The sequence below is a fragment of the Conger conger genome, chromosome 15 (assembly GCF_963514075.1).
Source record: "Conger conger chromosome 15, fConCon1.1, whole genome shotgun sequence".
Taxonomy (NCBI): Eukaryota; Metazoa; Chordata; class Actinopteri; order Anguilliformes; family Congridae; genus Conger; species Conger conger.
Genome location: NC_083774.1, coordinates 2,982,526 through 3,009,204, shown reverse-complemented (window position 1 = coordinate 3,009,204; position 26,679 = coordinate 2,982,526). Strand labels below are relative to the sequence as shown.

Below are 26,679 nucleotides of genomic sequence, written 5' to 3'. Positions count from 1 at the left end.
ACCAAATTAATTCAATCAGTTTCATCACTTTAGTGAGAGAGGCATATGATTAACTTTTTTTTTTTTAAAAGCAGAGCCTATGGGTTTCTCATTGATAAAACGGTTTTCAGTTCTATCTGAATCGTAGATATGGACTGTAACTTAACTTCATATTCCTTTCTTCCGCTGTGGGAACAGGAATGTAAATCTTAAAGTCATCTCAAAATAATTAATCTTCAAAACATTATTCTGCCTCTCCCTCTCTCTCCCCCTCTCTCTTTCTCTCCCTCTCTCTCTCTCCCTCTCTTTCTTTCTCCCTCTCTTTCTCCCTCTCCCTCTCCCTCTCTCTCTCTCTTTCCCTCTCCCTCTCTCTTTCTTTCTCCCTCTCTCTCTCCCTCACTCAAGGTTTTGAGACGGCGAGATCTTTCGCCCTGCACGGAGCTCATGTCATCCTGGCCTGTCGAAACAAGACCCGTGCCGGCGAAGCCGTCGGAGCGATCCAGCAGGAGTGGGTGAGTCAGCCGCCAACTTTCCCCTGGAGAAGAGGTTGAGAAGAGGTTGAGAAGAGGTTGAGACGTGGTTGAGAAGAGGTTGAGACGTGGTTGAGAAGAGGTTGAGAAGAGGTTGAGACGTGGTTGAGACGTGGTTGAGACGTGGTTGAGACGTGGTTGGCCCCGCGATTCCAACAGGTCATTTGGTCAGAATGCTGTAAGGTGGAAAGAACCAGCCGTCATCCCGTCTGTAATTGCTCCAGTGCGCGCTGGGTGTACCTCCACCGTACGCTGGCGTCGTGAGAGGAGCGTTTCCCGCTCTTTTTGCGCTCAGGGGGTCGTCTCGTTCCGCCGTGACAAGCTCGTGTAATGCTTTCGGGCCAAACGGAAATTTTTAATGTAAAAAATGTAATTCGAGTGGTTCCTGCTCATGGGCAGGAATGGCGCAGGAGAGCTGCCAATGTTCATTTATCAAAGGTTTGAGCTGGAGTGGTGGGCCTGTGGGCTCTGTTTGAGCCGGAATGGTGGGCCTGTGGGCTCTGTTTGAGCCGGAATGGTGGGCTCTGTTTGAGCCGGAATGGTGGGCTCTGTTTGAGCCGGAATGGTGGGCTCTGTTTGAGCCGGAATGGTAGGCCTGTGGGCTCTGTTCGAGCCGGAATAGTGGGGTTGTGGGATCTGTTTGAGCCAGAATGGTGGGCCTGTGGGCTCTGTTTGAGCTGGAGTGGTGGGCCTGTGGGCTCTGTTTGAGCTGGAATAGTGGGCCTGTGGGCTCTGTTTGAGCCGGAATAGTGGGCCTGTGGGCTCTGTTTGAGCCGGAATGGTGGCCTGTGGGCTCTGTTTGAGCTGGAGTGGTGGGCCTGTGGGCTCTGTTTGAGCCGGAGTGGTGGGCCTGTGGGCTCTGTTTGAGCCGGAATGGTGGGCCTGTGGGCTCTGTTTGAGCCGGAATGGTGGGCCTGTGGGCTCTGTTTGAGCCGGAATGGTGGCCTGTGGGCTCTGTTTGAGCCGGAATGGTGGCCTGTGGGCTCTGTTTGAGCCGGAATGGTGGGCCTGTGGGCTCTGTTTGAGCCGGAATGGTGGGCCTGTGGGCTCTGTTTGAGCCGGAATGGTGGCCTGTGGGGTCTGTTTGAGCCAGAATGGTGGCCTGTGGGCTCTGTCTGAGGGTTTGAGGGTCTGAGAGCTAATTTAGCGCAACCTCTGTTCCCTCTGCCCACACCTTCCATTTCCCAGTATCGCTTGGCCCACGGACCTGTCCCGCGATCAGCCCAACCTGTGATCTTCAGGGGCGAAGTGTGTGTATGTGTGTGGGGGTGATCTCTGTAATAGCTCTTGTTGTTTGGAGGAGTAGGAGTTGGAGTAGGGGGGAGGGAGGAGGGTGATAATTAACTTTGATTATTGCACTAATATTATGGCAGTTGGACAGTCGCACAGATTTATGACTCTGGTGAAATAAACCAATGAAATGCAGGTGCTGAAGCAGAAAGAATAAGCTATTACAGAAGTTTAATTACAAGCAACCTGGGGCTCTGCGAAAATTAGTTGATTAATTACCGGATGCTTATAGATTACAGCAAATCGTAAGCATTTTAACTCACAAAAATATATATTAAAAGAAAGCCCCCTTGCCAGTTTGACTAATTTGCCAGCGCTGACAATGCTACAATCCATCTTGACAAGTTTAACAAATGTTCTAGCTGCTGCAAGGCATTTTATAGGGACTCCAGTCCTCAGGTTTAAATAATGAATTTCAGATACCGTGACAGCTGTTTATTTCTGCCTTGTACCTCCAAAGGAGGTGTAATCCGCCGCTCAGAATATTTCCCTGGTAATTATAGTCATTTAAACCCTTTTAAGTGAAATGGGAGCTGTCCATTATGATCCATCAGTCAAACAACAAATAAATTAAAATGTAGGAAATCTTAGCGCTATGTAGGCCAGGGTTGACAGTGTTTTAACAGGAACACTACCCGGCCTTAATTAAAGGACTGACACAAAGGTATTTGGATTACACGACAGTGTGTACATAGTTTTTTTGACACTTTAAAATATCCGGCAGCTAGCTTGGGGATTTTAAGCGAGTCTAAAGTATGTTCGTGTTAACCACAAGGCATGATGTTTTCACATAATACACACATTCACATATTTTTTCAGCTTTTCGGCGGTTCAGTACAGAGGCATATACAAATGTATAATGGTGTGAACTGTATTCACAAGAATATTACAAGAATACAGTGGTAAATGTTACAGACACAAGCGTATGGACGCACGTGCGGGCGTGTACCTTCCGAAAAAACATTAGTGACATTTGATATTTTTACTCCACCTAAGGCAGTGAAGGATTTATCCAGAAAGGAAGAGAAAGGCCTTAAACTGTCGTTAGGAAGATGACGGATGGACGCATTCCCGGCCTCCCACGCTCTTGAGCGAAGGTTAATCAGACGGCGGTTATTATTCTGGAATCCTCGGTACAGAAAGGCCTCGTATCCATTTCCAGGTCTGCCGGAGTTCCTCGTTCCATGCCAAGAGTTGAGTTTCTGTCATGATAGCGCTTGGCCTTTGCTCCTTCTCCAGCAGCTGCCAGGGCGGCGAGGTTAAAAACATCTCCTGGCCCACTGCTGACAGCCACGTGATAGACCGCCACCGTGAAAAAAAACTATCCGTTTTATTTTGCAATATTACATGTTGTTCAGCTGAGGCTTTTAACCAAAGCGACTTAGAATAAGCTAGGGACAGTCCCCCCCTGGAGCAATGTGGCATTAGGGGCCTTGCTCAAGGGCCCAACAGCTGTGTAGATCTTATCGTGGCTACGCCGGGGCTTGAACCACCAACCTTCCGGGTCTCCTGCCTGTGGAGTCTTTCTACTGTGGCTATACTTAGCAGTGGTCCTCACTCCTGGTCCTGGAGAACCGCAGGGTGTGCTGGCTTTTGTTGTTAATCAGCACTTAATTGACCAATTAAAGTTCATTACAGTTCACTCACCTCGACTGGTTTCTTGGGTCTGAATAACGCAAAAACAAAAGCCCCTGCGGCTCTCCAGGACCAGGGGTGAGGACCCCAGCACACCCTGCGGCTCTACAGGACCAGGAGTGAGGACCCCAGCGCACCCTGCGGCTCTCCAGGACCAGGAGTGAGGACCCCAGCACACCCTGCGGCTCTTCCAGGGCCAGGAGTGAGGACCCCAGCATACCCTGCGGCTCTCCAGGACCAGGAGTGAGGACCCCAGCAAACCCTGCGGCTCTCCAGGACCAGGAGTGAGGACCCCAGCACACCCTGCGGCTCTCCAGGACCAGGAGTGAGGACCCCAGCACACCCTGCGACTCTCCAGGGCCAGGAGTGAGGACCCCAGCATACCCTGCGGCTCTCCAGGACCAGGAGTGAGGACCCCAGCAAACCCTGCGGCTCTCCAGAACCAGGGGTGAGGACCCCAGCACACCCTGCGGCTCTCCAGGACCAGGAGTGAGGACCCCAGCACACCCTGCGACTCTCCAGGGCCAGGAGTGAGGACCCCAGCACACCCTGTGGCTCTCCAGGACCAGGAGTGAGGACCCCAGCACGCCCTGCGGCTCTCCAGGACCAGGAGTGAGGACCCCAGCGCACCCTGCGGCTCTCCAGGACTGCTGTCGAGGCTGAAAGATGAGATGATGGAGCCCTCTCCGCTGGAGAATGGCGCTCCTTGTGATGGCTGATTTTGGGGACGCGCTGCAGTGGTGATCTGCGTATCGGCCTCGAGAGGAGGGGATACGACCAGGGTCGGAGCAGGCCGAGCCCAGGAGGACAGACCCAGCCACGGCTATCGCCAAACGGCCATCCTGCCCGATAAACCCGGAAACAACGATAAACAACTCCATTGTGTAAACAAGGAAACGAAAGTTTCCTGAAGAGTGCGGGGGGGGGGGTTTGTGTGTATTACGGACTTCCTGCAGGTGACTGAGGAGTGTGTGCGTGTGCGTGTGAGTGTGTGTGTGAGTGTGTGTGTGTGTGAGTGTGTGAGTGTGTGAGTGTGTGAGTGTGTGAGTGTGTGAGTGTGTGAGTGTGAGTGTGAGTGTGAGTGTGAGTGTGAGTGTGAGTGTGAGTGTGAGTGTGAGAGTGAGTGTGAGAGTGAGAGTGAGTGTGAGAGTGAGTGTGAGTCAGTGTGTGAGAGTGAGAGTGAGTGTGTGTCAGTGTGTGAGAGTGTGAGAGTGAGTGTGAGTGTGAGAGTGAGAGTGTGTCAGTGTGTGAGAGTGAGTGTGAGAGTGAGTGTGTGTCAGTGTGTGAGAGTGAGTGTGAGAGTGAGTGTGAGAGTGAGAGTGAGTGTGAGAGTGAGTGTGAGTGTGAGAGTGAGAGTGAGAGTGAGAGTGAGAGTGAGAGTGAGAGTGAGAGTGAGAGTGAGAGTGAGAGTGTGTGTGAGAGAGTGTGTGAGTGTGTGTGGAGCGTCTGCACAGCACCGGCGTGTTTTACGCCGCGTCACTGCGGCGCGGTGGCAGAGCTCCAGAAAGGGCCGCGCCGTGCGTCTCTCCTCCAGCGTCGCTGCCTTTCGTCAGGGGGAGATGGGAGCATAATGAGCTGTTAAATTGGTGTCAAATGTTGATATGTTCTGAGGGCTGGGATCGGCTGTGGCAGCGCTTCAGATCCCTGACAGCTTGTGTTTTAGCTAGGCTCTAGGTGGAGGTGCTCGCCTGCCAAAACAGCTTTGTGCCTCCGAGCAGACTGCGCGTGGAAGTTTGAGAATGTGCCGGAATAGCGGTCGGACAAAGTACGGATGGTTGTGTGGGAGCGTTACTAAACGCCTGAATCCTCCGGACAAATTAGCCTAATCCGTTCCAAGGAAAATGTCTTTTTTTTTGTTTCTTGTTTTCTTTGAGAGTGTTTGCTCGTTGTGAAGGTTGGTTTTGACGGGATACATGTCAACTTCATGCCACTTACGACTGAAAGGGAAAGCGTGACCAAAGGAATTCAGTTGGAGATTGCATTAACAGAGTCTATATTGGCAGGACATACAACCTATTGTGAAGGCAATCTCCGCATGGTGCACGGGCCTTATTATGTCTAAAATAACACGCAAGACCCTTAAAAGATTCAAAGGGCGAGAACAATTTAAAAAAACCCTTTCTTCTTTTGACTTGCCTTGAGTAAAGGAAATGAGAAATTTGGAGTCCTGATTTATTTTAATCAGGAAGGGCTTATCTCACATAAATCTCCTCCGCAGAAGAGAAATGGCCCTAAAGCAGCCAAGAAAAAAAAAATTATCAATAGCAAGGAAAAGAGGAATGATTGTTCCAATTCACTGCTTAATTGACTTAAAAGCCTAATGGAAAAGCAGTGTAGTCCGGCTTGTACCAAATACGCCCGGCAACAGCTGCACTCGTTGGACATCCCCCCTCCCTGTGTACAGACCGTACGCCGCAGAATTACATTATTAGAACATGATTCACTTTTCCAATTGGCATTCTCCAGTAATCAGTAATTAAAAGTCTACGTAAAAAAGCGAATCATCGACATTAATGCAGTGGAATTGATTTTTTCACTTAGTAAATGGTGGGGTGGATCAGAGCAGTGTGTGTTTATTTGATTTAATAGGTTTGACCATTTTAAGTGTATGAAATTATACCGTACCAAAATGGTTTGAACCTCCTTCCTCTGAATGAACAAATAACCATTTAAAAATGTTATTCAAAGTTACATTTATACAAGTAAATTTGCAATTGGGACATCATCCGGAAATATTCGGAAAGATTTACAGTAGGAAAGGACAAAGCCTGGTCCAATGTGGTTATAATGATGTCCACAAAGTAGTGTGGATGTAGGTTAAACACAGAAATCAACAGTGGTATTGCTTCTGTAAGCCTTGTTTGTTTGCAGGACTAAAATGTCTGTTTTTGAGATGTTAGTCATGACTTGGAAACAATAAGGAGACAGTCTGAAGTGGTGTCAGGAGATCTCAGACTGCTGACTGGTCCGTTTCATGCGTTAATACTGGTGATTAACGTTTGTGTCGGAACCCAATTTATTTGAAATGATAATCGTCGGTTATTTCCATTGGCCTGGTTTGTGTTTTAGTTTGATAGCAGCACTGTGCCTCATGCAGTTGATTTCCAACGGAACTGAAATGAAAAGATTTCTTTTAGAACGAGGTGAAATTTTCCAGAATATTTTATTTTCTAGAAAGATTTCTGAGCTGATCACTTCCAGATGAGGAGGACACCTGTGGTAATAATCATTGCCTAGACATAAATGTTGCTAATTTGCTAAATCGTAGGATGAAAGACAATTGCAAACAATCATTTATTTTGTCAAAATTTGCTTGTTAGTTTGGACAACCTTCTGAACCTGAACATGCCCTGTAAATCTTCACAATGTGGCTGTGTTTCATTTACATTTAGTCATTTGTTAGCCTCACGGTTCCCTGCACATTTACAGAGGGGGCCAATCCGGTTCCACTGCGTTTCACCTGAATTTGGGACACATTTGGCTATATGTATTACCATGACGTGTGTGACACACTCAAAGCACGGAGATTTATCTGTGCTGTGCAGCGCTGTAAAAACCTGTGTTTGCGTTGCCTTTAATGAGTGATGTGTGTGGATGAAAGTGGGTCTAATTGGACCGCGGGTTCTGTGATCAGTTGGGAACCGTTGGGGGAAAACCAGCTGTAGGCCCCGGCGCGGGTTCTGGCGTTGCCGCGGACTGCAGCTTGGCAACGGACTCCAGGCTATTTATGGCTTTTAACTGAAATCTGATTCACCAAGGCGTTTGAAGCTGATTGGTCTGAAAGCAGGAGGAATGGGATGTGGACTGAAAGCCAAAACGAACAGAGGCTTTCATTCAATTGGCAGTCAATGCCGGAAAAAACTAAAGTCGTTCTGCTGTTTAATCTACATATACACTCACTGAGCGTTTTATTACGTATTTATTAGACATATTTTTTTCTTCTGCTGCTGTTGCCTATCCACTTAAAGGTGTGACGTGTTGTGTGTTCTGAGATGCTCTTCTGCATACCACACTGTTGTAATGTGTGTAATATGTGTACACTGTTGTACACGTTACTGTCACTTTCATGTCAGCTTTGACCTGCGCTCACTGGATGTTTTTTGGGTTTTTTTTGATCCCAGGAGATCAGCGATACTTAAGATACTTAAACCAACCTGTCTGGCACCAACAATCATTCCACAGTCACTTTTATCTGATTTCTTCTGACATTTGGTCTGAAAAACAGCTGAACCTCTTGACCATGTCTGCATGCTTTAATGCATTTAGAGTGTATTTCTCATCTGTGCAAGTACAAAAACTAGAATTTTTATTGTAATTGTTAGGTTAATTATTCCAATAAATTTGTTTAACTATGTATCATAATTTTGAATAGCCTGCAAAACAAATGTATTTCAAATTCTTTGTGTTATACTGTAACTTTTGTGAATCATTTTAACTACAGCTATTTTTCCAGCAGTGTCATCGTTGGGAATGCATGCGGTTTTCAATAGGAACACAAGCGTCTCTCGGTGAAATGCATGGCAACAGGGCCGGTCTGTATGCACCATTGAGCAGCGAGATAGACCTCAGTAGTCCGTGTGTGGGGAATGTTGTGACACTTTTCCAGCGGCTCACCGCGGCTTTGATGCGCTTTCTGGGCACTGGAGGAGGGAGAGATATCCACCCTCATTGAAAATCAATGCATTTTACCGCCTGATAACCAAAACACACCCCTTAAAAAAAAGAAATTATGAAACACTTAACGATTTTCCTGCAAAAAAGGCACAAGCTATTGACACTAGAAATGGTAATGAGCTTGCTCCGCCTAGCAGGTATGGCCATTTCAGACCTTATTATGAGCTTAATTAGACATGGCTGAGTTTGTAACTGATAAGTCTACCTATAAATTGTTTCTTATTAAGGCCTACAGTAAAACCTAGGCTGCTATGAAATGGCGATCTTGGGCTCTGTAATGCGACGGCACAGGAAAAACAAACCGCTTTTATGCCGCTGTTGTTACAAGGTACATCTGGTTTAAGTGTGCGGGTTGTCGCGTCGGAGGGGAGGGTTTCCGAGAGGACTCACTGAGCAGCTCGGCCGTTTGGCGCCCCATCATCCCGTCGCACAACACAAATTCTCCCTCCTCAGCACTTCACTGTGGGCGCAAGGGCTGCTGGGAGCTGGAGAGAGGGGGACATTACGGAACCTCGGGTCACGGACACGAGTTTAACTGGAACCGTAAAACCCAGTCTCTCCGACGAACGGTGCTGGCTTGGATTCCGAGCAGGAATCTTTTCTCAGGGTGCGTCACGCTGGAGATCTGGCCTCATAGTGGAATCTTAACAGGGCCTGTGGAGTCTTCCAGGAGTCTTCTAGGCACTCTGGACAGTTATGCTGGGAGTAGGGGCGGCCTGTAGCCTACCGGCCAAGGTACATGACTGGGACCTGGAAGGTTGGTGGTTCAAGGAAGGTTGGTGGTTCAAGCCCCGGTATAGCCATGCTAAGATCTACACAGCTGTTGGACCCTTGAGCAAGGCCCGTAACCCTGCATCGCTCCAGGGGGGATTGTCCCCTGCTTATTCTAATCAACTCCAAGTTGCTTTGGATAAAGGTGACAGTCTGCATTTTAACCTCATATTCATTATTTTTACATTACATTACATTTATGGCATTTGGCAGGCGCTCTTTTCCAGAGCGACATACAGTTTATTAGACTAAGCAGGAGACAATCCTCCCCTGGAGCAATGCAGGTTTAAGGGCCTTGCTCAATGGCCCAACGACTGTGCAGATCTTATTGTGGCTATACTGGGGATCGAACCACCGACCTTGCGGGTCCCAGTCATGTACCTTAACCACTACGCTACAGGCCTCCCCGCATTTTCATTAATAATCTGTGTTGGAGTGCAGAGGCAAAATAACAGAAATTGTTCCACTGTCCAAATACTCACGGAGTGCACTGCACCCTCCACCCTCATAAGTATTGGATGTCCTGTCTGACTTGCTGTCCCTCTTTCCTCCCGTAAACCTTTTCGTCATTGTGGGATGTCATTTTTGGGAAGGTAAAAGGAGTGCTGTTTATATTGATGGGAACAGTGACTCTACATGGACAGGACAGAGTGCCCATGACTGTGTCTCCCGGGAGAGCTTTCCCAAACCCCCGTGTGAACATGCAGAGTGAGTGTGGAGCAGGGTAAACTGAGAACTTTCATTAACACTAAAATACAGCCTGCCCTTCAGAATAATAATAAAAAAAAGTGTTTAATGCATCTCAGAGAAATAAAACTGTGAGTTTCGTAAGTAATAAAGTCAGTAAGTAGTAAGTAGTTTTGAAATTTTCATGGGGGTAAATATTTCACTGGGTGGAAGGGAAGGTTTTGCTGGCCCTGTCCGTGGCTGGTATGTGAGGGGATTTACACACTTTCTGTGTGACTCACAGACTGTGTCAGAAGATGGGGGGGGGGGAGACTGGTGACTGGTGAATGGGACAGTCTGTGCCCACCTGTGGTCACCATGTAGCACACTCTGTTGTGTTGTGATTTGTATCTGACCATGGATTTGAGAAAAGGGGGGATTTTTCCTAAATTGTAATGACCATGACCGTAGTCCTGGCGATGATTTGGGACTTTCCCCGTGAAGAAGAGGAGTCATTTTGGTTGACCACTCTGGTCTTATTGAGAACCCCTAGTCTCGGTTTCCCCCCCCCCCCGGTGTTTACTCTGTGCTGCGTCATATCGGTTTGCTTTTGCCATTTTGTGACAGTGGTAGATGAACATGGCGGTTCTGTGCTGCATGTACACAGATTCAGGCTCCAGGGTTAATGGTTTGCAGCCTTCTCCTTGCCCATTTATTTCAAGTGCCAGGATTTATTTCAGTGCATGTTTATTGTGCTTTTTCTGCCAAAAAGCTCATAAGCTTATTTCATTTTTAGTGGATACATTTCTGTGTGTGTGTGTGTGTGTGTGTGTGTGTCAGTGTGAGTGTTATTGTGAGAGAGTGTTTGTTTGTATATCAGTGAGTGTGTCAGAGCGTGTGTGTCTCTGTGTGTGTGTGTGTGTGTGTGTGTCAGTGTGTGTGTGTGTCAGTGTGTGTATGTCAGTGTGTGTGTCTGTGTGTGTCTGTGTGTATGTCAGTGTGTGTGTGTCTGTTTGTGTGTGTGTGTGTGTGTGTGTGTGAGTGAGTGTGTGTCTGTTTGTATATCAGTGAGTGTGTCAGTGCTTGTGTGTGTATGTCAGTGTGTGTGGGTGTCTGTGTGTGTATGTCAGATTGTGTATGTCAATGTGTGTGTCTGTGTGTATGTCAGTGTGTGTGTGTGTGTGTGTGTGTGTGTGTGTTTGCACACTGCAGCAGAACTCTCCAGAACAGACTCCGATGTGCCCATGACAGGCCTGCTGGCAGCCGCAGTGATAAATAACCCTGGATTATTTAGTTTAATCTGGTTAAAAGAAAAGGCGTGCAGTGACCATTCAGTGAAATGCTCCCATGGAAACGCTGTGCTTTCAGCAGTTCCCCTCTTTCTGAAAGTGCATTTTTTTAACTGATGAGATGAAGCACCTGTCAGACGTACACACCTGCTGGGCTGCTTGCTATGTGAATAATATTGACAGTGATTGGGCGGGCGGGGGGGCGGACGGGGGGGGGTGGGGGGAGGTGCGTTTTCACGGTGCAGCCCACCAGGCTGGGGCGTGTTAGCCCTGGGTCTGGCGCTGGTTCTGTCTGCACCCTGACGGTCGGGTGAGTGATGTATGGCAGGGGTCCAGGCGCAGGCAAAGAGGGTCCAAACTGCCACTCACTCAGAGCCATGTTTATCCATGGGGTTAGATTGCACAGATCAACTCTGCGATTTCTGTTAGGAATGTCTGGCAGACACCTTACTCAGGTCTACGCCACACCCTCCACCTTAATAAGATCTGCACAGCTGTTGTCCCGCGAGCAAAACCCTTTAACCCTGCATTGCTCCAGGGGGGCATTGTCCCTCGCTTAGTCTAATCAACTGTAAGTCACTTTGGATAAACGCATCAGCTAAATAACATGTAATGTAATGTAACAAGCGTTTCATTATATCCCACCACATTACAGTACGCACAGGATGTCACCCCAGGCGGCTGCTCTGTCCATCACAGAGTTTTAGTTCTCCCTAGATGCGGCTCCGCCAGTCCTCCACGGCAGCTCTCTCACCATAGAGAGCTGCAGGCGCGTGGCTCGAACGAATCGGCTCCGTTACGGGAGTTCAGAGTTTCGAGAAAAGACACACATTTAGACCGCGAGCTCGTTTTACAATAAGAACACAGTACGTCTTTGTTTATAAGGTTCTGCCGGCGTGCCTTTTACGATGTGTGTGTGTGATGAACCAACTGTAAAGCAGAGCAGGAGATTAAACAGCAGATGTGCTCCACACACACACACACGGAGCTGGGGAGGTCCCCCAGAACACACCCTGGCGGACTCGGATTAGGGAGGAGCAGCAACACGGAGAGGGGCCACTTCTCGCTTTTGGACCCTGCGCGCCTCCGTACGCCTGAGGCAGTGGTGTGGACGTGGTACTTTTGCGATTTAACGGTTCAGCCTTGACCGGCGGGGTTTTGCACGGAGACACGTTAGAGTCTGCGGCTGTGATCGCGGCGGCCTTTCGGAGTTGGGAGTGTTGGGAGTCGGGAGTTGATTTGTCAGTGGGTATGTCCTTTTCTCCCTGCGGTTCCTGCTTCTCTTCCAGTTACCCAGCGGCATTGATTTTGTACTGGGGACATCGTGTGTGAAATTAACACTCCTTCTGACGTGACCCCGTCGGACTTCTCTCCGCTGCGGTGAAGTGTGCGCGGCAGCTCTGGAGTCGGTCGTCATGCGACTCCTCTCGTGTCCTAACGTCCGGCCACTCGGGTCAACCTCAGCGTGTCAGATCCGTCGATTGGTCGAACCTCAATTTTTATTCTTTCGTGTTATTAAAGATATAGACTTTTGTACATCCTGATTTCTTGTCCCAGTTCTGTCCATAAAGCCCCGGTGTTGGATGAGGGATTGAGCTGAAGCTTTCCTGACCGCCAGAGCATTTATTCGGGGTCGGGACACAGTTGGGTCTTCTGAAGGGCGAGACCCATGAAACAGAGTGGTACCAGACACGGGTCTGAGTGTGTGTGCTGGAGGCAGGGCTGTGGGTGTGAGTGTGTGTGCTGGAGACAGGGCTGTGGGCCTGAGTGTGTGTGTGCTGGAGACAGGGCTGTGGGTCTGAGTGTGTGTGCTGGAGGCAGGGCTGTGGGCCTGAGTGTGTGTGTGCTGGAGACAGGGCTGTGGGCCTGAGTGTGTGTGCTGGAGGCAGGGCTGTGGGCCTGAGTGTGTATGCTGGAGGCAGGGCTGTGGGTACTCCAGGGCTGTGGGCCTGAGTGTGTGTGCTGGAGGCAGGACTGTGGGTCTGAGTGTGTGTGCTGGAGGCAGCGCTGTGGGTCTGAGTGTGTGTGCTGGAGGCAGGGCTGTGGGCCTGAGTGTGTGTGCTGGAGACAGGGCTGTGGGTCTGAGTGTGTGTGCTGGAGGCAGCGCTGTGGGTCTGAGTGTGTGTGCTGGAGGCAGGGCTGTGGGCCTGAGTGTGTGTGCTGGAGACAGGGCTGTGGGTCTGAGTGTGTGTGCTGGAGGCAGGGCTGTGGGCCTGAGTGTGTGTGCTGGAGGCAGCGCTGTGGGTCTGAGTGTGTGTGCTGGAGGCAGGGCTGTGGGCCTGAGTGTGTGTGCTGGAGGCAGGGCTGTGGGCCTGAGTGTGTGTGCTGGAGGCAGGGCTGTGGGTCTGAGTGTGTGTGTCTGAGGGCTGTGGGCCCTCCTGGCTGTCTGAGCTGTGCAGTGGGGGAGAATTGGCTGGGTTTCCCTGGTAGTGTGAGCCCTGTTCAGTGGGCTGGCTGTCTTGGACAAGCTCTTTTAGCCCCTTCCATGGATGTAATAATAATAATAATAATAATAATAATAAAAATAATAATTTGTTATTTAGTTGGTGCTTTTATCAAAAGCGACTTATAGTTGATTAGACTAAGCAGCGGACAATCCTCCCTGGAGCAATATGGGGTTAAGGGCCTTGCTCAAGGGCCCAACAGCTGTGCTTATTGTGGCTAGATTGGGGTTTGAACCACCAACCTTCCGGGTCCCAGTCATGTACCTTAGCCACGAGGCTCCAGGCTGACCCTGTCAGACTCTACTGTAAGAGCTGACCTTTCTGACCTCCTTAGAGACGAGCTGAAACAGAAGTTTCACTAGCAGCACTAGCCTCCACGATATGACGTATCCACAAGTGAAACTTGATCAAAATACACGCCCACGCCCACTACACAATGACGTCAAATCTCGTTTTCCAGGAAGTGGATAGAAAAACTACTTTGTCACAATTTTATAGACTTTTTGGAATAGATACTTTTAAGACGTGTTTGTTTGGTGATGAAGAAAGAAAGGCGAAATTGAGGAAAAGGTTCATTTTGATTTGAGCTGATTGCATCTTTAAATCCCTGCCGCTCCTGGGCTGTGTGTGGGCCCGTTCGTCTGGGGGCTGGGAGTGTGGGTGGGGGGAGCGACACACTTTCAGACAGCAGAACTGTTCTCTATTGTCATGTAAATGTTTTGACATGAAACCGAGGTGTCGGTGTTATCGATATGGTAATTAGTTATCTGCTATTTTTACAACGTCCTCACCAAATTAAAATTCTTTCCGAAATCCAACTTTAACTACAGTTTTAGGCAAGATAAGCAGAAGAGTTTTCAAAATGTACTCGTGTACTTGCATGCCTTTAAGATACTAATGAGCTTTATTTATTTTCATTTTAGATAAAAAAGGAAGAAGAGATACTGGGCGGTAGTTCTGGATGATAGAGGGGTCCAGGGTAGGCTTTTCTAGCAGCGGGGTGATGTGGGCCCTCTTGGAGGCTGATGGAAAACAGCCAGAAGACAGGGAGGAGTTCACAAGGGAGGTGACAAACGGGAGGATGTCAGGTGTGATTGTCTGGAGGAGAGAAGAGGGGCTAGGGTCAAGATACTTTAAGATACTCATGAGCACTTTCTTTCTCTTTCTACCCCAACAGAAGGACCTCCGAGGTCAGTGTTACTAATTTTCCCTAACATACTCTTTTTTTTTAAAATTCAAATAAGGGTTGAACGGCTAGCTACCAGGTTTATTTTATTCAAAAGACGGCCCTCTGCATCTTGGTGAAGGCTCTGACCTCCGACCCTACATGACCGACCCCGGAGCGCGTGCGGAAACATAACGCTCTCCACCTGCGAGATATTTTATTCACAATAAAAGCAGGTTAAGCTGATGGTTAACAACTAAAGCGATAGCTGTGTTTTTCCTCAATTTCCCTTAAAAATCTGCTTATCTTTTGATTCTGTGTCCCAGGAGGGCGCCGTAATGGAGCCCCTAAAGAGTGTAATTACTGACTGGAGCTCCTATCAAGGCTCCGCTCTCCGCTCAACACAATATTTCAGACGCTTTTGATTTTTTTTTTTTTTTTCACCCCCCCAAAAAAAAGGCCTTCTTTTAAAAGATAAAAATGCAAATGAGCCACTTTGTAACCACATTAATTACCCGGCAAGCCTCTTATTACCCTGCGCGCGTTGTTTGCAGAGCGCTATTTACAATCCGGTGGATACGGACGTGGCCAGTCGCCGGTGAAGACGGCCGCGTTAGGGTGTGCTTGGGAACCAATTAGGGTGAACCTCCGGTCCTCCGAGGCCAATGGGAGAAAACAGCACAGCCTTGCAATGTCAAATAATAACATTAACTCAGGCTGGAGAGGAGGCGCGCGGTAATTGTGTTACCGCCTGTGTTTTGCCTTCCCAATGAGCTCCGCTGTCTGCGTCTCGGAAACGAATGGGCGCCCAAACGGGTTCCGCCCGTCACGTTATGGGTTCTGCGGGTCCCCCTGCTCCCCACTCCCGTAACCGCGGCGACCGCGGGGGACCATCATTAGAGTGGCCCTCGTTCCCAATTCTGCGTGAGAAACGGCCGCCGATCACGTCCGCGTAGCGGCGCGTTCCCTCTCCCGCTCCGACACGTCCGCCTCTTCGTCCCAGGAAGTGTGGCTGGAAGCGCTTTGTCTCAAACGCTCCATTATGAGAGAAAGGCGCGTCTCCCTGCGAGAGGTAGGGCAGCATGATGTTTTAAATGCTACAATTAGGGAGGGTTTATAGCCCCGGTGTCCACATTATACCAGAACAGCTTCCAGGACAGTTTTTTTTTTTGATGGACTTGTTTTCTTATTGAAATGAGATTTGATTACAGCCCAGCCACTGCCAGACTAGTAGTCCTGCGTGTTTGCATTTTGCGTATAATATCTAAAGTCAGTATTGACATTCTTTCCGTGGTATTAAAATAATTATCCAAGACGTATAGTGTCAGTTGAACCGCATTGCCGTTGACGGTGTCTTTTGGCGATGTGCTGAATTTGTTGAATCGCATATTGTAACGGTGCTCAGCTTGGGTTCACGTTGTGTTCCCGATCTCTAGCGTGGTCCAGGTGAACATGGTTTGTAACGTATGTTTGTCCTCAGTACTGGACTGCGCAGGCTGGTGGTCACTGCGCAGGCTGGTGGTCACTGCGCAGGCTGGTGGTCACGGCTGCGCTGGTCTCTGCTCCAGCTGCGCAGCTCAGCCGCTGGGTCGCAGTTCTGAAAAGAAGCGGTCGGCTTTTTAGCTGCTTTCACTTGCTTTTGAAACCGCTGGTCTCTGGTAGTTTCAAGCTGGTCATAGCTGGATTTTACACCGGGGTATGGTGTTTCTTCAGAGTGATGTTCCCAGTTAGTTTGTCTTGTGAGGATACAAGGCAGGCGATATTTCTGGTGCTGTTCTAGAAACTGCACAGACGATTCGGGAGATGTCTGACAACAATAGTGTCTCTGAACCAATCAGGGACCGGCCAACATTCTCACACCTCAGGGCGAATTAAAGTAAATGACCGGACAAAAAAAAATCGTGTGGCTGTTGTGCTCCCATGGTTGGTTCCGCAGTGAGACATTTCTGTCTTCTGCTAAAGGCAGCAGGTCTGTTTGTGCTTCAGGTCATTACACAGGTTGTTTAGTGTTGTACGCCGGCTCAGTGAAAGCGCTGTTTTAGCAGCGCAGTCATCACCTTCCGGACCCCACATCCGGACCCTTCCGCAGCGTTACAGACACCACATCCGGACCCTTCCGCAGCGTTACAGACCCCACATCCGGACCCTTCCGCAGCGTTACAGACCCCAGCTCACAGTACCGTTAACACCACTGACTGTATCATCATTTAGGAGCTGCTTATGTAGCTAATGGTGTCATTTATATATTTGGGTGTGTTGTACATGATTCACAGCTGTGTGGATTTTGAGCAGCGAGTGCTGCCTGCCAGCTGGACTTCAGCCACGCGGACGGAACCAACATCCCCCCCCGTAGATCAGCGCGAGGAACCGCTCCTCAAACAGAGCTGCTTCCCGTGACCCCGCTCCGCAGCTGGGGAGGCAGCCAACCGGAGCGCGGCATTGTGGGGGAAACGCGCGAGGCGCGCGGGTGTCTCGGCTCAAAGCGCTGGCTCAGTCCACTGCAGAGGCCACGGGACGAGTGTGTGAGAGTGTGTGAGTGTGTGAGTGTGTGAGTGTGTGTGTGAGTGTGTGAGTGTGTGAGCATGTGTGAGCGTGTGTGAGAGAGAGTGTGTGAGAGAGAGTGTGTGTGAGTGTGTGTGAGTGAGCATGTGTGAGAGAGAGAGAGAGTGTGTGTGTGTGTGTGTGTGTGTGTGTGTGTGAGTGTGTGAGTGTGTGAGTGTGTGAGTGTGTGAGTGTGTGAGAGTGTGAGAGTGTGAGAGTGAGAGTGAGAGTGTGAGTGTGAGTGTGAGTGTGAGTGTGAGTGAGAGTGAGAGTGAGAGTGAGAGTGAGAGTGAGAGTGAGAGTGAGAGTGAGAGTGAGAGTGAGAGTGAGAGTGAGAGTGAGAGTGAGAGTGAGAGTGAGAGTGAGTGTGTGAGAGAGTGTGTGTGAGTGAGCATGTGTGAGCGTGTGTGAGAGAGAGTGTGTGAGAGAGTGTGTGAGAGAGAGTGTGTGAGTGAGCGTGTGAGTGTGAGTGTGAGTGTGAGTGAGAGTGTGTATGGGTGAGTGTGTGATTGAGAGTGAGTGTGTGTGAGAGTGAGAGTGAGAGACAGTTGGAGCTCCCCTGCTAAAGAGCAGAGCAGCTGTAATCCCGTTAGCCGTGCGTTACAGCAGAAGCGGTTATGTCTGCGGCTGAGAGCCAGCCCTGCCTGGCTGTGCGCTGCGTTGTCACAGGCGTTTATCAGAGAAATTGAATTAGAAAATATTATCTAAATGTGGTTACTTTTGCATTAAATTCCTATTCATTTGGACCAGATAGAATTTTTAGTTGGCGCATCAATTTGGTGGGCAGCAGTTTTATTGCCCGATGCGTTGGGTTAAAAGGCGGTAAATGAAACTTACACTGAGTCTGTTTCTACTGCTGCTCTAGCCCCTTTAACTCCTGCGCTGAGACGTGGCCTCTCGGTTAAAGCACAGTTCTGGAAGTGCTGTGTGCACTTTGATCTCGTCTTTCAATTTATATTTGCAATTTCTGTAAATTTATGTCTTAAATTTAACTGTAAATGTATAGGCCCTCGCCTAGCTCTCCGGATTAAAATTTTGTCAAGATTACAAATTTTGTTAAGATGAAAACGGGAACAATATTACATTTGACAGTATTTGCAGTTTGTACGTTTATGGAGTCTCTTGTGTACAAAATGAGAAGTCTGGTAATATTCTGTTGTCAGACATTGGAAATGAGGAGATTTTTTATAGGAAATATTTACAGTGTTTTCATAGATAATTAATTTACATTTCCTTGAATCTAGGGGAAAAAAAAGGTGTAGTTTCATTTTTGTTTCAAAAACATTTCGTTTATGCCACGTACAGAGAATATTCTGTCTGTGAAATGTCTCGCCGAAAGAAGGTAAATCTGTTTGAATCTGCCCACTTTTTTTCGCAAAAACAAAAGTTCCATCTGCCCTCCAAACTTCCTTCATTCTCATTTTGAAAGGCTGAGGCGATTGAAATCTGCATAAAAGCCCAGACGCTGGAGATGGCACTTGTGAGGAAGGGCCCGTTTGAGGGGAGGGGGGGGGGGGGGGCGGACCCTGCTGTGCGGGGGGGCCCTCAGAGTGAAAGCTGGGCTTGAAGACGGAGATGAAAGGGAAATTAAGGCGCTTCAATTAGCGGCTCTTCAGCGCGGGGAGCGTTCCGGGAACGTCGACGTATCCGCGGATACGGGAACGTCGACGGGAGCGCCGGAGCGGGGATCGCAGGCTCGGAGCGGAGCAGAGCAGCGTGGGATAGGGGCGGGAGGACCGAACGTCTTCCTTTCGAACCCCGGCCCCGTCAAGCCTCGGCCCCTCCCCTGAGCTGTCTGCAAACAAAACATGCGCTAGCCGCCTCTGCCGCACACTGTGTACTGGGGCACAGAATGTGTACATTCTAAAGGGCGTGTGTTTTTTTATGGGATATTATGACTTTCTTCTAAAACAGCCTGTTTTATACACACACGTTTTGTTTGTTACTTTTTTCGTTGACTGCCTCAGTTCCACCAGTGAAAGGTCCGTTATTGGCTGAGGGGAAAGTGGCTTTGAAAGTTGTGGTCCCGACGCTCCTGACCCAGTCCGGCTGGCTGTAGAGCGTATTCCCAGCAGACTCCGTGTGGATCCAGCTGCAGCACCTGAAGTCTGGGAATGATGTGATTCCAGCTCCAGTTTTATACAGTGCCCTGCGGGGGGTGCACAGGGAGCGCTTCCCGTCTTGGGGGCAGCGTTGCATGATGGGTAGGGAGTTGGGCTGTAAATTGGAGGTTGCAGGTTCGAGGCCCCGGTGGGGCAAGGCGCACAGCCTGCATTGCTGCAGTAATTATCCAGCTCCATAAATGGATCATATGTAAATAATCCACGCTGTATAATTCACTCTGGATAAGAGTGTCGGCCAAGTGGCTAAAATATAAATGTGAAAATTATTAATTGTAATAACTCATGTCCGTTGGGCAGAACTTTTACATTTGTGTTTGCTTGCTTGCTCCATCTACTCTAACTATGACAATAGGCAAAACATGTCTGTCTGACATGCGTTCAAGATGGCAAACATTAGCTAACATTGGCTAACGTGCGGCAACTTATTCAAACTTTTTTCCTGTTCAAACAAAAATGGCTGCCAATGGAGACAAACTCAGAGTGGTGTATGTGATGTGAACCTGGTGATATCGCAGTGTGGGAGTGTGTTGATAAAGCCTCGCAGTGCACCAGCGTAGAGGGAGCGAAAAGGGAACTATCCCTTAACCTGCCGGCAGTAACACACGTAATTTAAAGAGACAAAAAGAGCTGGTGCTGACACTTTGCTCTCTAATGTAGTGCAACTTTAAATTGGCACGGTCCCAGAGTGACTGAAAAAAACGGAGCTGTTCCCGGGTCCCTCCCCCGAACGCAGGAACGCAGCCCCACCCCTTCTGTAAGCAAGCGCTTAATTTCAGGCTAAGCAAAAATTAAATCTTATGAAGGAGAAACTCTGGTGTCAGCGTGCATGAAGTAGTGCTCAATATAGCAAGTCCCTCCTAAAGACACAACTCCCTCTTGTGCATTTCCCTAAGATATTTAAAAACTTGTATTTATTTATTTATTTATCTTTTTCACTTTTTATTAATGATCGTTCATTCGGCACGACGCTCTCCTTCACTGCTCCTGATGAAGCATCGCTTGCAAACAGGCAGAAACGCACTTTCTGGTTAAAATGATTTGCTGCGGCAAATTAAATCCTGAGAAAAGTACGAAGGAAACGTAGACACTGTGTTTTGAAGTTGTGCAGTTTCTACACGGAGTGCGTCATTGTGTTACCACAAAACTTATCACACAATAATGTAGCATATGTAAAAAAAATAATAATAATAAAAACAATATGAAAGTAAAATGAAACATAAAAATGCAGCCGTTTAAACAATAGATGGGGGAGAAAGGGATCGTGGTCTAGGCTGTTGGATGAGTTAGAGGAAGTTCATAGAAGATCTTTACTTATTTACCCAGGATGGTCAGTTGAGAAAAAATGTATGATAACAACCTGACACTGAAAAAACAATCACCCAACTTCACAACGGCACCAGATAATGAAAAACAAAACCGTTTTTGTTCTGGATTATGCAAATGGCCGAGATCATAATTTGGGAATCAAGCTGCATGAAAAGTGTATTTGTTTTTTGCGTGTGTAAGAGACGTGAGCCCTCCCACCTCACCACAGAAGAACCCCCCCTCTGGGAGCAGAGTGCAGGAGGTGTAGGGTTACCGCCCCAGAAACCCAAACCAGTGCCCTAAACGCCTCATTATACCGGGAGCTGGAGGCATATTTCAGCGGTATTTTTAGCCGGCGGTAATCTCCTCTTTCTGCCCGTTCTGGGGCGGTAACTTAAGACCTCCGTACGGCCCCTGCCTCCACTCGCCCGTCTCTCTCTCTCTCTCTCTCCCTCTCTCCCTCTCCCTCTCTCTCTCTCTCTCTCTCCCTCTCTCTCTCCGTCTCTCTCCCTCTCTCTCTCTCTCTCTCTCTCTCTCTCTCTCCTCTCTCTCTCTCTCTCTCTCCCTCCTCTCTCTCTCCCTCCCTCTCTCTCCCTCTCTCTCTGTCTCTCCCCCCTCTCTCTCTCCCTCTCTCTCTCTGTCTCTCCCGCTCTCTCTCTCTCTCTCTCCCACCTCTCTCTTGGCCCGGGCGATGGCGGTTGTGGAGAGGCGCTCTTCATAATGCGGGATGTCGTGCGGAGCGAGAGAGAGAGAGAGAGAGAGAGAGAGTCTGATGCAAGTGGAGACTTCCGCTCCGCAGGGCGAGCGAGGGGAAACGTTGTGGGGAAAACGATCTTTCATTACACCTCCGTCTCCGCCTCCGTCTCCGACCGCGCAGGAGAGCCGTTCTTCTAGCACTTTCCTCTGGCTCATTATTCGCCAGCGCTGTTTGGCTTCCTTTACAAAACTTGTCGGTAATACTTTTGATAAATTACACCTTTTTTTAAAACAATTTTTTTTTTTTACGTGAGGTAAAAATAGAGTGGTCTCTCACTGAACCCTGGTATAAAGGTCTCCTCCTCTTTCTGTCCTCAGTTGCTCCGCTAAGGTCCGAGCTCATTCGGACCTAACCGTGTTGAGGAGACGGGTCCCGCGTGATTAGAGCGCTGACCTGCCGCGCCTCCTCCTGCCGCGCCTCCTCCTTCCGCGCCTCCTCCTGCCGCGCCTCCTCCTTCCGCCTCGGAGCGGTCGGGTCGCTGCGGTGGCGGCCGCGGGTCTTTGGAGGGCGAGCGGGAGCGATGCCTCTGAAACGCTGCCCCCGCGCGTTACGCTACGCCCCTGCGCGTTACGCTACGCCCCCGCGCGCTACGCTACAACCCCGCACGCTACGCTACAACCCCGCACGCTACGCTACGCCCCCGCGCGTTACGCTACAACCCCGCACGCTACGCTACGCCCCCTCGTTACGCTACGCCCCCGCGCTACGCTACGCCCCCGCGTTACGCTACGCCCCCGCGTTACGCTACGCCCCCGCGCTACGCTACGCCCCCGCGTTACGCTACGCCCCCGCGCTACGCTTCGCCCCCGCGTTACGCTACGCCCCCGCACGCTACGCTACGCCCCCGCGTTACGCTACGCCCCCGCACGCTACGCTACGCCCCCGCGCGCTACGCTTCGCCCCCGCGTTACGCTACGCCCCCGCGCACTCGAGGCTGCTGAGTCCGGGGAGCTCCGTTCCCAGGCCCGCGCAGGAAGCCGCGCGGCGTTTCCTAGGTCAGGCGCGGAGGCCCGGCCACTTCCCCGCACAGTTTAAATAATGGAGCATTGTTACGGCCTCCTGTTTACAGACCGCTCGCTCGCTCCCTCCCTCCCTCGCCCGCCGTCCGTTATTCCAGTCCCGACACGACGTGCCGGCGCTGATGTGCATCTCGTCGGCTTATCTGGGAGAGAAATGTAAATATCCATATCACCGATGTAATCAGCATCATCGCCACAGTCTGCCCACGGTGTGAATTCTGTCATGAATATTAAAACCGGTGCGTGCGCGTAGAGAGGCAGACGATATGACCAGATTAGAAATAATTTAGCATGGCGGCTAATGAAAATACATCCCCTGATAACAGCAGGTTAAGCTGCCTCTGGTACCATTTTAAATAAATCTGATGTAATGTATACAGACTTTTTTTTTTTTCTTCCTTTTAGTGTAATAACAGGAATAATGGCTTGATTGTGGAACAGTGTCATGCCATTTTTCTTGCTGTTCTTGAACTGTGAAAACTATCTATACCACATACCGACTGTGTGTGTGTGTGTGTGTGTGTGTGTGTGTGAGAGAGCGTGTGAGAGTTTCTATACATTCCGATACCAGGAATATTTTATTTTAATGTCCCATTCTAAATGGATTTTATACTGCAGTGAATTTAGTTTAAATGTAAAACCTCTGATTGTATGAGAAGTTGTATGCTTTTGTTTTCTGTTTTTATGGCGAATGTTCAGACAGACCTTAAACCTTTGAGCATTGTGTATGCTTGTCCACTGACTGTGTGCTATTTGTGTATTTGTGAATATGTGAATAACGACGTCGGTACATAAGCAGGGTGTTCAGGTGTCTTAGCTACATCCTCAGACACAGCTGGAGGTTGCCCCGCGCAGAGCTCTCGAAATAAGCATTCGGAAATCTCCTGCCGGAGTCACAGATTGAAACTTTGTCACTCGTCTTTTACAAATATGAAAAGAATTATGTATAGCTGTGTTTGCTTTGTATTCCCTGGATTGAAGGATTGTTTAAATCGCCCCGCTTCTGTACGTTAGTAACGTCCCTCCTGGGGGAGGCTAATACTTTATTTCTTTATTTACCCCCGCCCCGCCCCCCCCTCACTCCCCCTTGTTTTTTTGCCATAAATTGCCCGTGTTTGAGAGCGTTCCTCGGAAGAGGAACGTTCTGGAAGCTTGATTTAAATTGACTGAGAGAGAGAGAGAGAGAGAGAGAGATCTGCGTTAGTCTCTCCAGCATCCTCCCATTGATTCCTGCAAAGACGCGGACACACAAACCCATTATCTGTGAATCCTACACTGGGTTTTACTGTAATATCGCACAGAGGTGCGCGCTTCTCCCGTGGATTAAGGGCTTCCTTATTATTCTCGGGGTACGTTTTCACGAGCGCGTTTGCTTTCTGAGAGAGAGGGGAGAGTGGGGCGAGACAAAGCCTTCGCAACATAATTTCACCTTGTGCGCGAGTGGCTAATGTTTAAATGGTTGATTATGCTTCTTGTATACAGTAGCTTCGGACATGCCACACTCTTCCCAGAATTTTAATAAACTGATAGACAACTAAATTAATTTTTAAATTGCCCCTACCCCCGCTGCCCCAGGTTGGCAGAAACCAAACAAGACAAGAAAAATATTTGACTTATAGTTGTTATGTTTATACGATACAGTTCGTCTCCTCGTATTTCTTCTCCCTCTCATAGGGAAAGCTTGTTCAAAGCTGGGGAAGGGGTGAATGTTTTTATATTGTGTTCTGTGCCAACATGCATTGCGATCTCACGTTTAACACCAAAGGAAGACTACAAGGCCTGCTGCAAGCTGGTGTTTTAAATGTGTATAAATGATTAATTACTCAGAAGCTACGGGGGAAATACTTGATTTGGAAGAACAAATAAAGCTACTGTTCTCCTTCAACCGGAGGAATAATTTAAATCTGATTAAAAGGAAACCAAAACCGTCTTTTGCCTAATATGCAGTATTTTCTGGGAGTGAACACCAAAGTGCTTCCTGTCCAGAAGCAAAGGCTATAAATGACTGAACTCTGGCACCTGCCACAGGATGTTTGGGGAAAAAAAAAAGAGAATATCAGAATTTTTATTGAAATATTAATCATCAATCTATGACTATCATTTATTAATCAATCAGGAAAAAAAAATTCTTTCTTTTTTTAAAAAGATATTTTAAAATGCGTTTTTCCTTGATCTTTGTTGTTTGAACTCTTGCAACGCTTTACACTGGCACAATGTCAAGGAGAATTACCCTCAGTCAGAAATGCTTAATGATGGGGAGGGGGGTCAAAGGTCGGCAGATATATGCTTTTATGTGCTGTAACTTGGCTCCTTCAGTGGAACCGTGAGCCAGAAGGGTCTGGGGTTCTTCAATAGAAGCCTGGGGCCTGGGTATTGCTGACCGAATGATAAAAAGATTTGCTTTAGCCACGTACAGTAGAATAATTGGGGGCATACGCACAGACCTCCTCATTGTGCATTGTGTATGTGGCATTTTCATGATGCTGGAGGTTTTCGGGTTTGATGTATACCCATCTCCCTGTTTACATGAATCAGCGGATTACAACTCCTGACCATCGCAAAGCTCCTGTTTGGCAGAGCTCGAGATTCTCCAGGCTTTTAAGCTTGCAGCGGTGAAAATAGTACAATGTGTCCTGCTTCACGTCTGACAAAGGCCTGCAAATGAAAACCAATAGTGTGTTCTCATTAATTTTGTCCTTTTTTAAACAGATGACTTAGTACCAGAGGTGTAGAGAGTTAGTCCATGTTTTTTAAAGGTTTTCTCTGTGCAATTCTTCGTACCTTTTGTTTGGATAAGTGTAATTTTAAGATTTTAAGTATTATTATTACTTTGATTTATTTTGTTATTTATTTAATTAATGACAGTAAACGACCCTGTTCTGCTCTGTAATTATAACCATAAACACGACGCTCTATGATTTTTCAGTTTCCGCTGAAGTGAAAGCACGGTGACAGACTCCGTATGCTCGTGCGGAGCCTGTGTCTGTGTGCTTCCTGGATGCCCGATAAGGAGAGGAGCTGTGAAATCAGCACACTGGCTTTGTCTTCCTGGGCTATGCAATGCGCTAGATCGAAACCAAACGCCCTTAATACCAAACTTCACTCATTCACAGAGGATATAAATAGCTTTATCAAATCCAGAGAAAAAAACAAGAAATCATTTTTTGAATTATTCCCTTTGTGTTTTTATTTGGAAGTAACATTCAGCTTCCTCAGCTAATTTGGAATGCAAACGTATTCTAGCAGTGAGTAGATCACACACACACACACATACACACGCACACACACACAGCTCCTCGGTCTCCTCCTTATCCAAATCTATGATTCAGCAGTTTACTGACGGGTCTGAAGAATGAACAGACAGTCAGAACGTATCAGCAGGGACATTTAGCTGTTCTGATACACAGCCGGCAAACGTGTTCCCAGAGTGCAACACTTGTGTCTATGGTCATGTGCACCATCGTACGGAAGCCCTTTTAGGACACTCTTGGATGATCATTTGTTAAATGACTTTTGGAATTTAATCTACTGTATCTACTGTATTTGCTGACTACCTACTGTACATTATTGCTTACTCATTGAACATTTCTTTCCATTTTGCGAAAATAATCAATTGCTCAAAACTTTCTGAACAAATCCTGGGCCTAAGAATAGCTTTGTATTTTGGAGAAGGAACATCTCTAGACTGGGGAAAACATACGGTCCTGTATGTTGGAAATGTAACTGTTTTCAGCACTTTATATTTTGTATTAGCGAAGTGCTTCTATTCTTTATGGACAGCACTATGAGAGAGAGAAGAACACAGCCACATCCGGTCATTAGCGAAGCAGGGTGGGTCAGAAACAGCCATTCTAGCAGAGGATGTAACACAGAATGCAAAACAAAAAAAGTAAATCATAACAACCATTTTAGTCTTGTATGATAGACTTAAAATCTTTACTATCAATTTTTTTCTTCTGCAAAATAAGACAAAAATATTGTCAATGAGATAAAGATCACAAGAAATATGTAACTTAAAACCAGCTAGCGTTTTTAACTAAACTAGACTAAAAGGCTGGTTAAAGACAGACCTTTTTTTTTCAATATAAATGCTCAGTTAAATTCATTTCAGTTGGTCCTTTGAGCAGTTTTACCTATAGCGTAGACACACCCCCCCCATTAGGTAGATGGGACTCTGAGCTTATTGGAGATATTTACTCTATATTTGAGTCATTAATTTACTGCGGTCATGTAGTTCCAGGTGCTGTGGCTTATTGTGCTCTAACTCTGCAGGCTGTGGTTAAATGCGTATGCAGCAGGCCTGTCTGGATAGTGTATCCTTTCTGATACAGGCCTGCCTTGCTAGCTTAATTATTGTCTAGGTTTCAAACATGAATGCAACCAATTACTTAACGAGCCAGCTAACTGACGTGTGGTTGTGTGCTGTACGACTGTGAGATGGTTACTTTGCCTGTGCTGCTGTTTATGCACACGGATTTCATTTATATTCAT

The 26,679-nt window shown here is 48.1% G+C and overlaps 1 protein-coding gene across 1 annotated transcript in view; it reads left to right on the top strand.

Annotated features, from left to right (window-relative positions):
* The window catches only part of wwox (WW domain containing oxidoreductase), a 374,624-nt gene that overhangs the window by 25,134 nt on the left and 322,811 nt on the right, over window positions 1-26,679 (top strand). Inside the window, exon 5 of the mRNA XM_061222163.1 lies at window positions 385-491. Within this exon, the coding sequence (XP_061078147.1) occupies window positions 385-491 (107 nt within the window). The remainder of the gene's footprint in view (window positions 1-384; window positions 492-26,679) is intronic.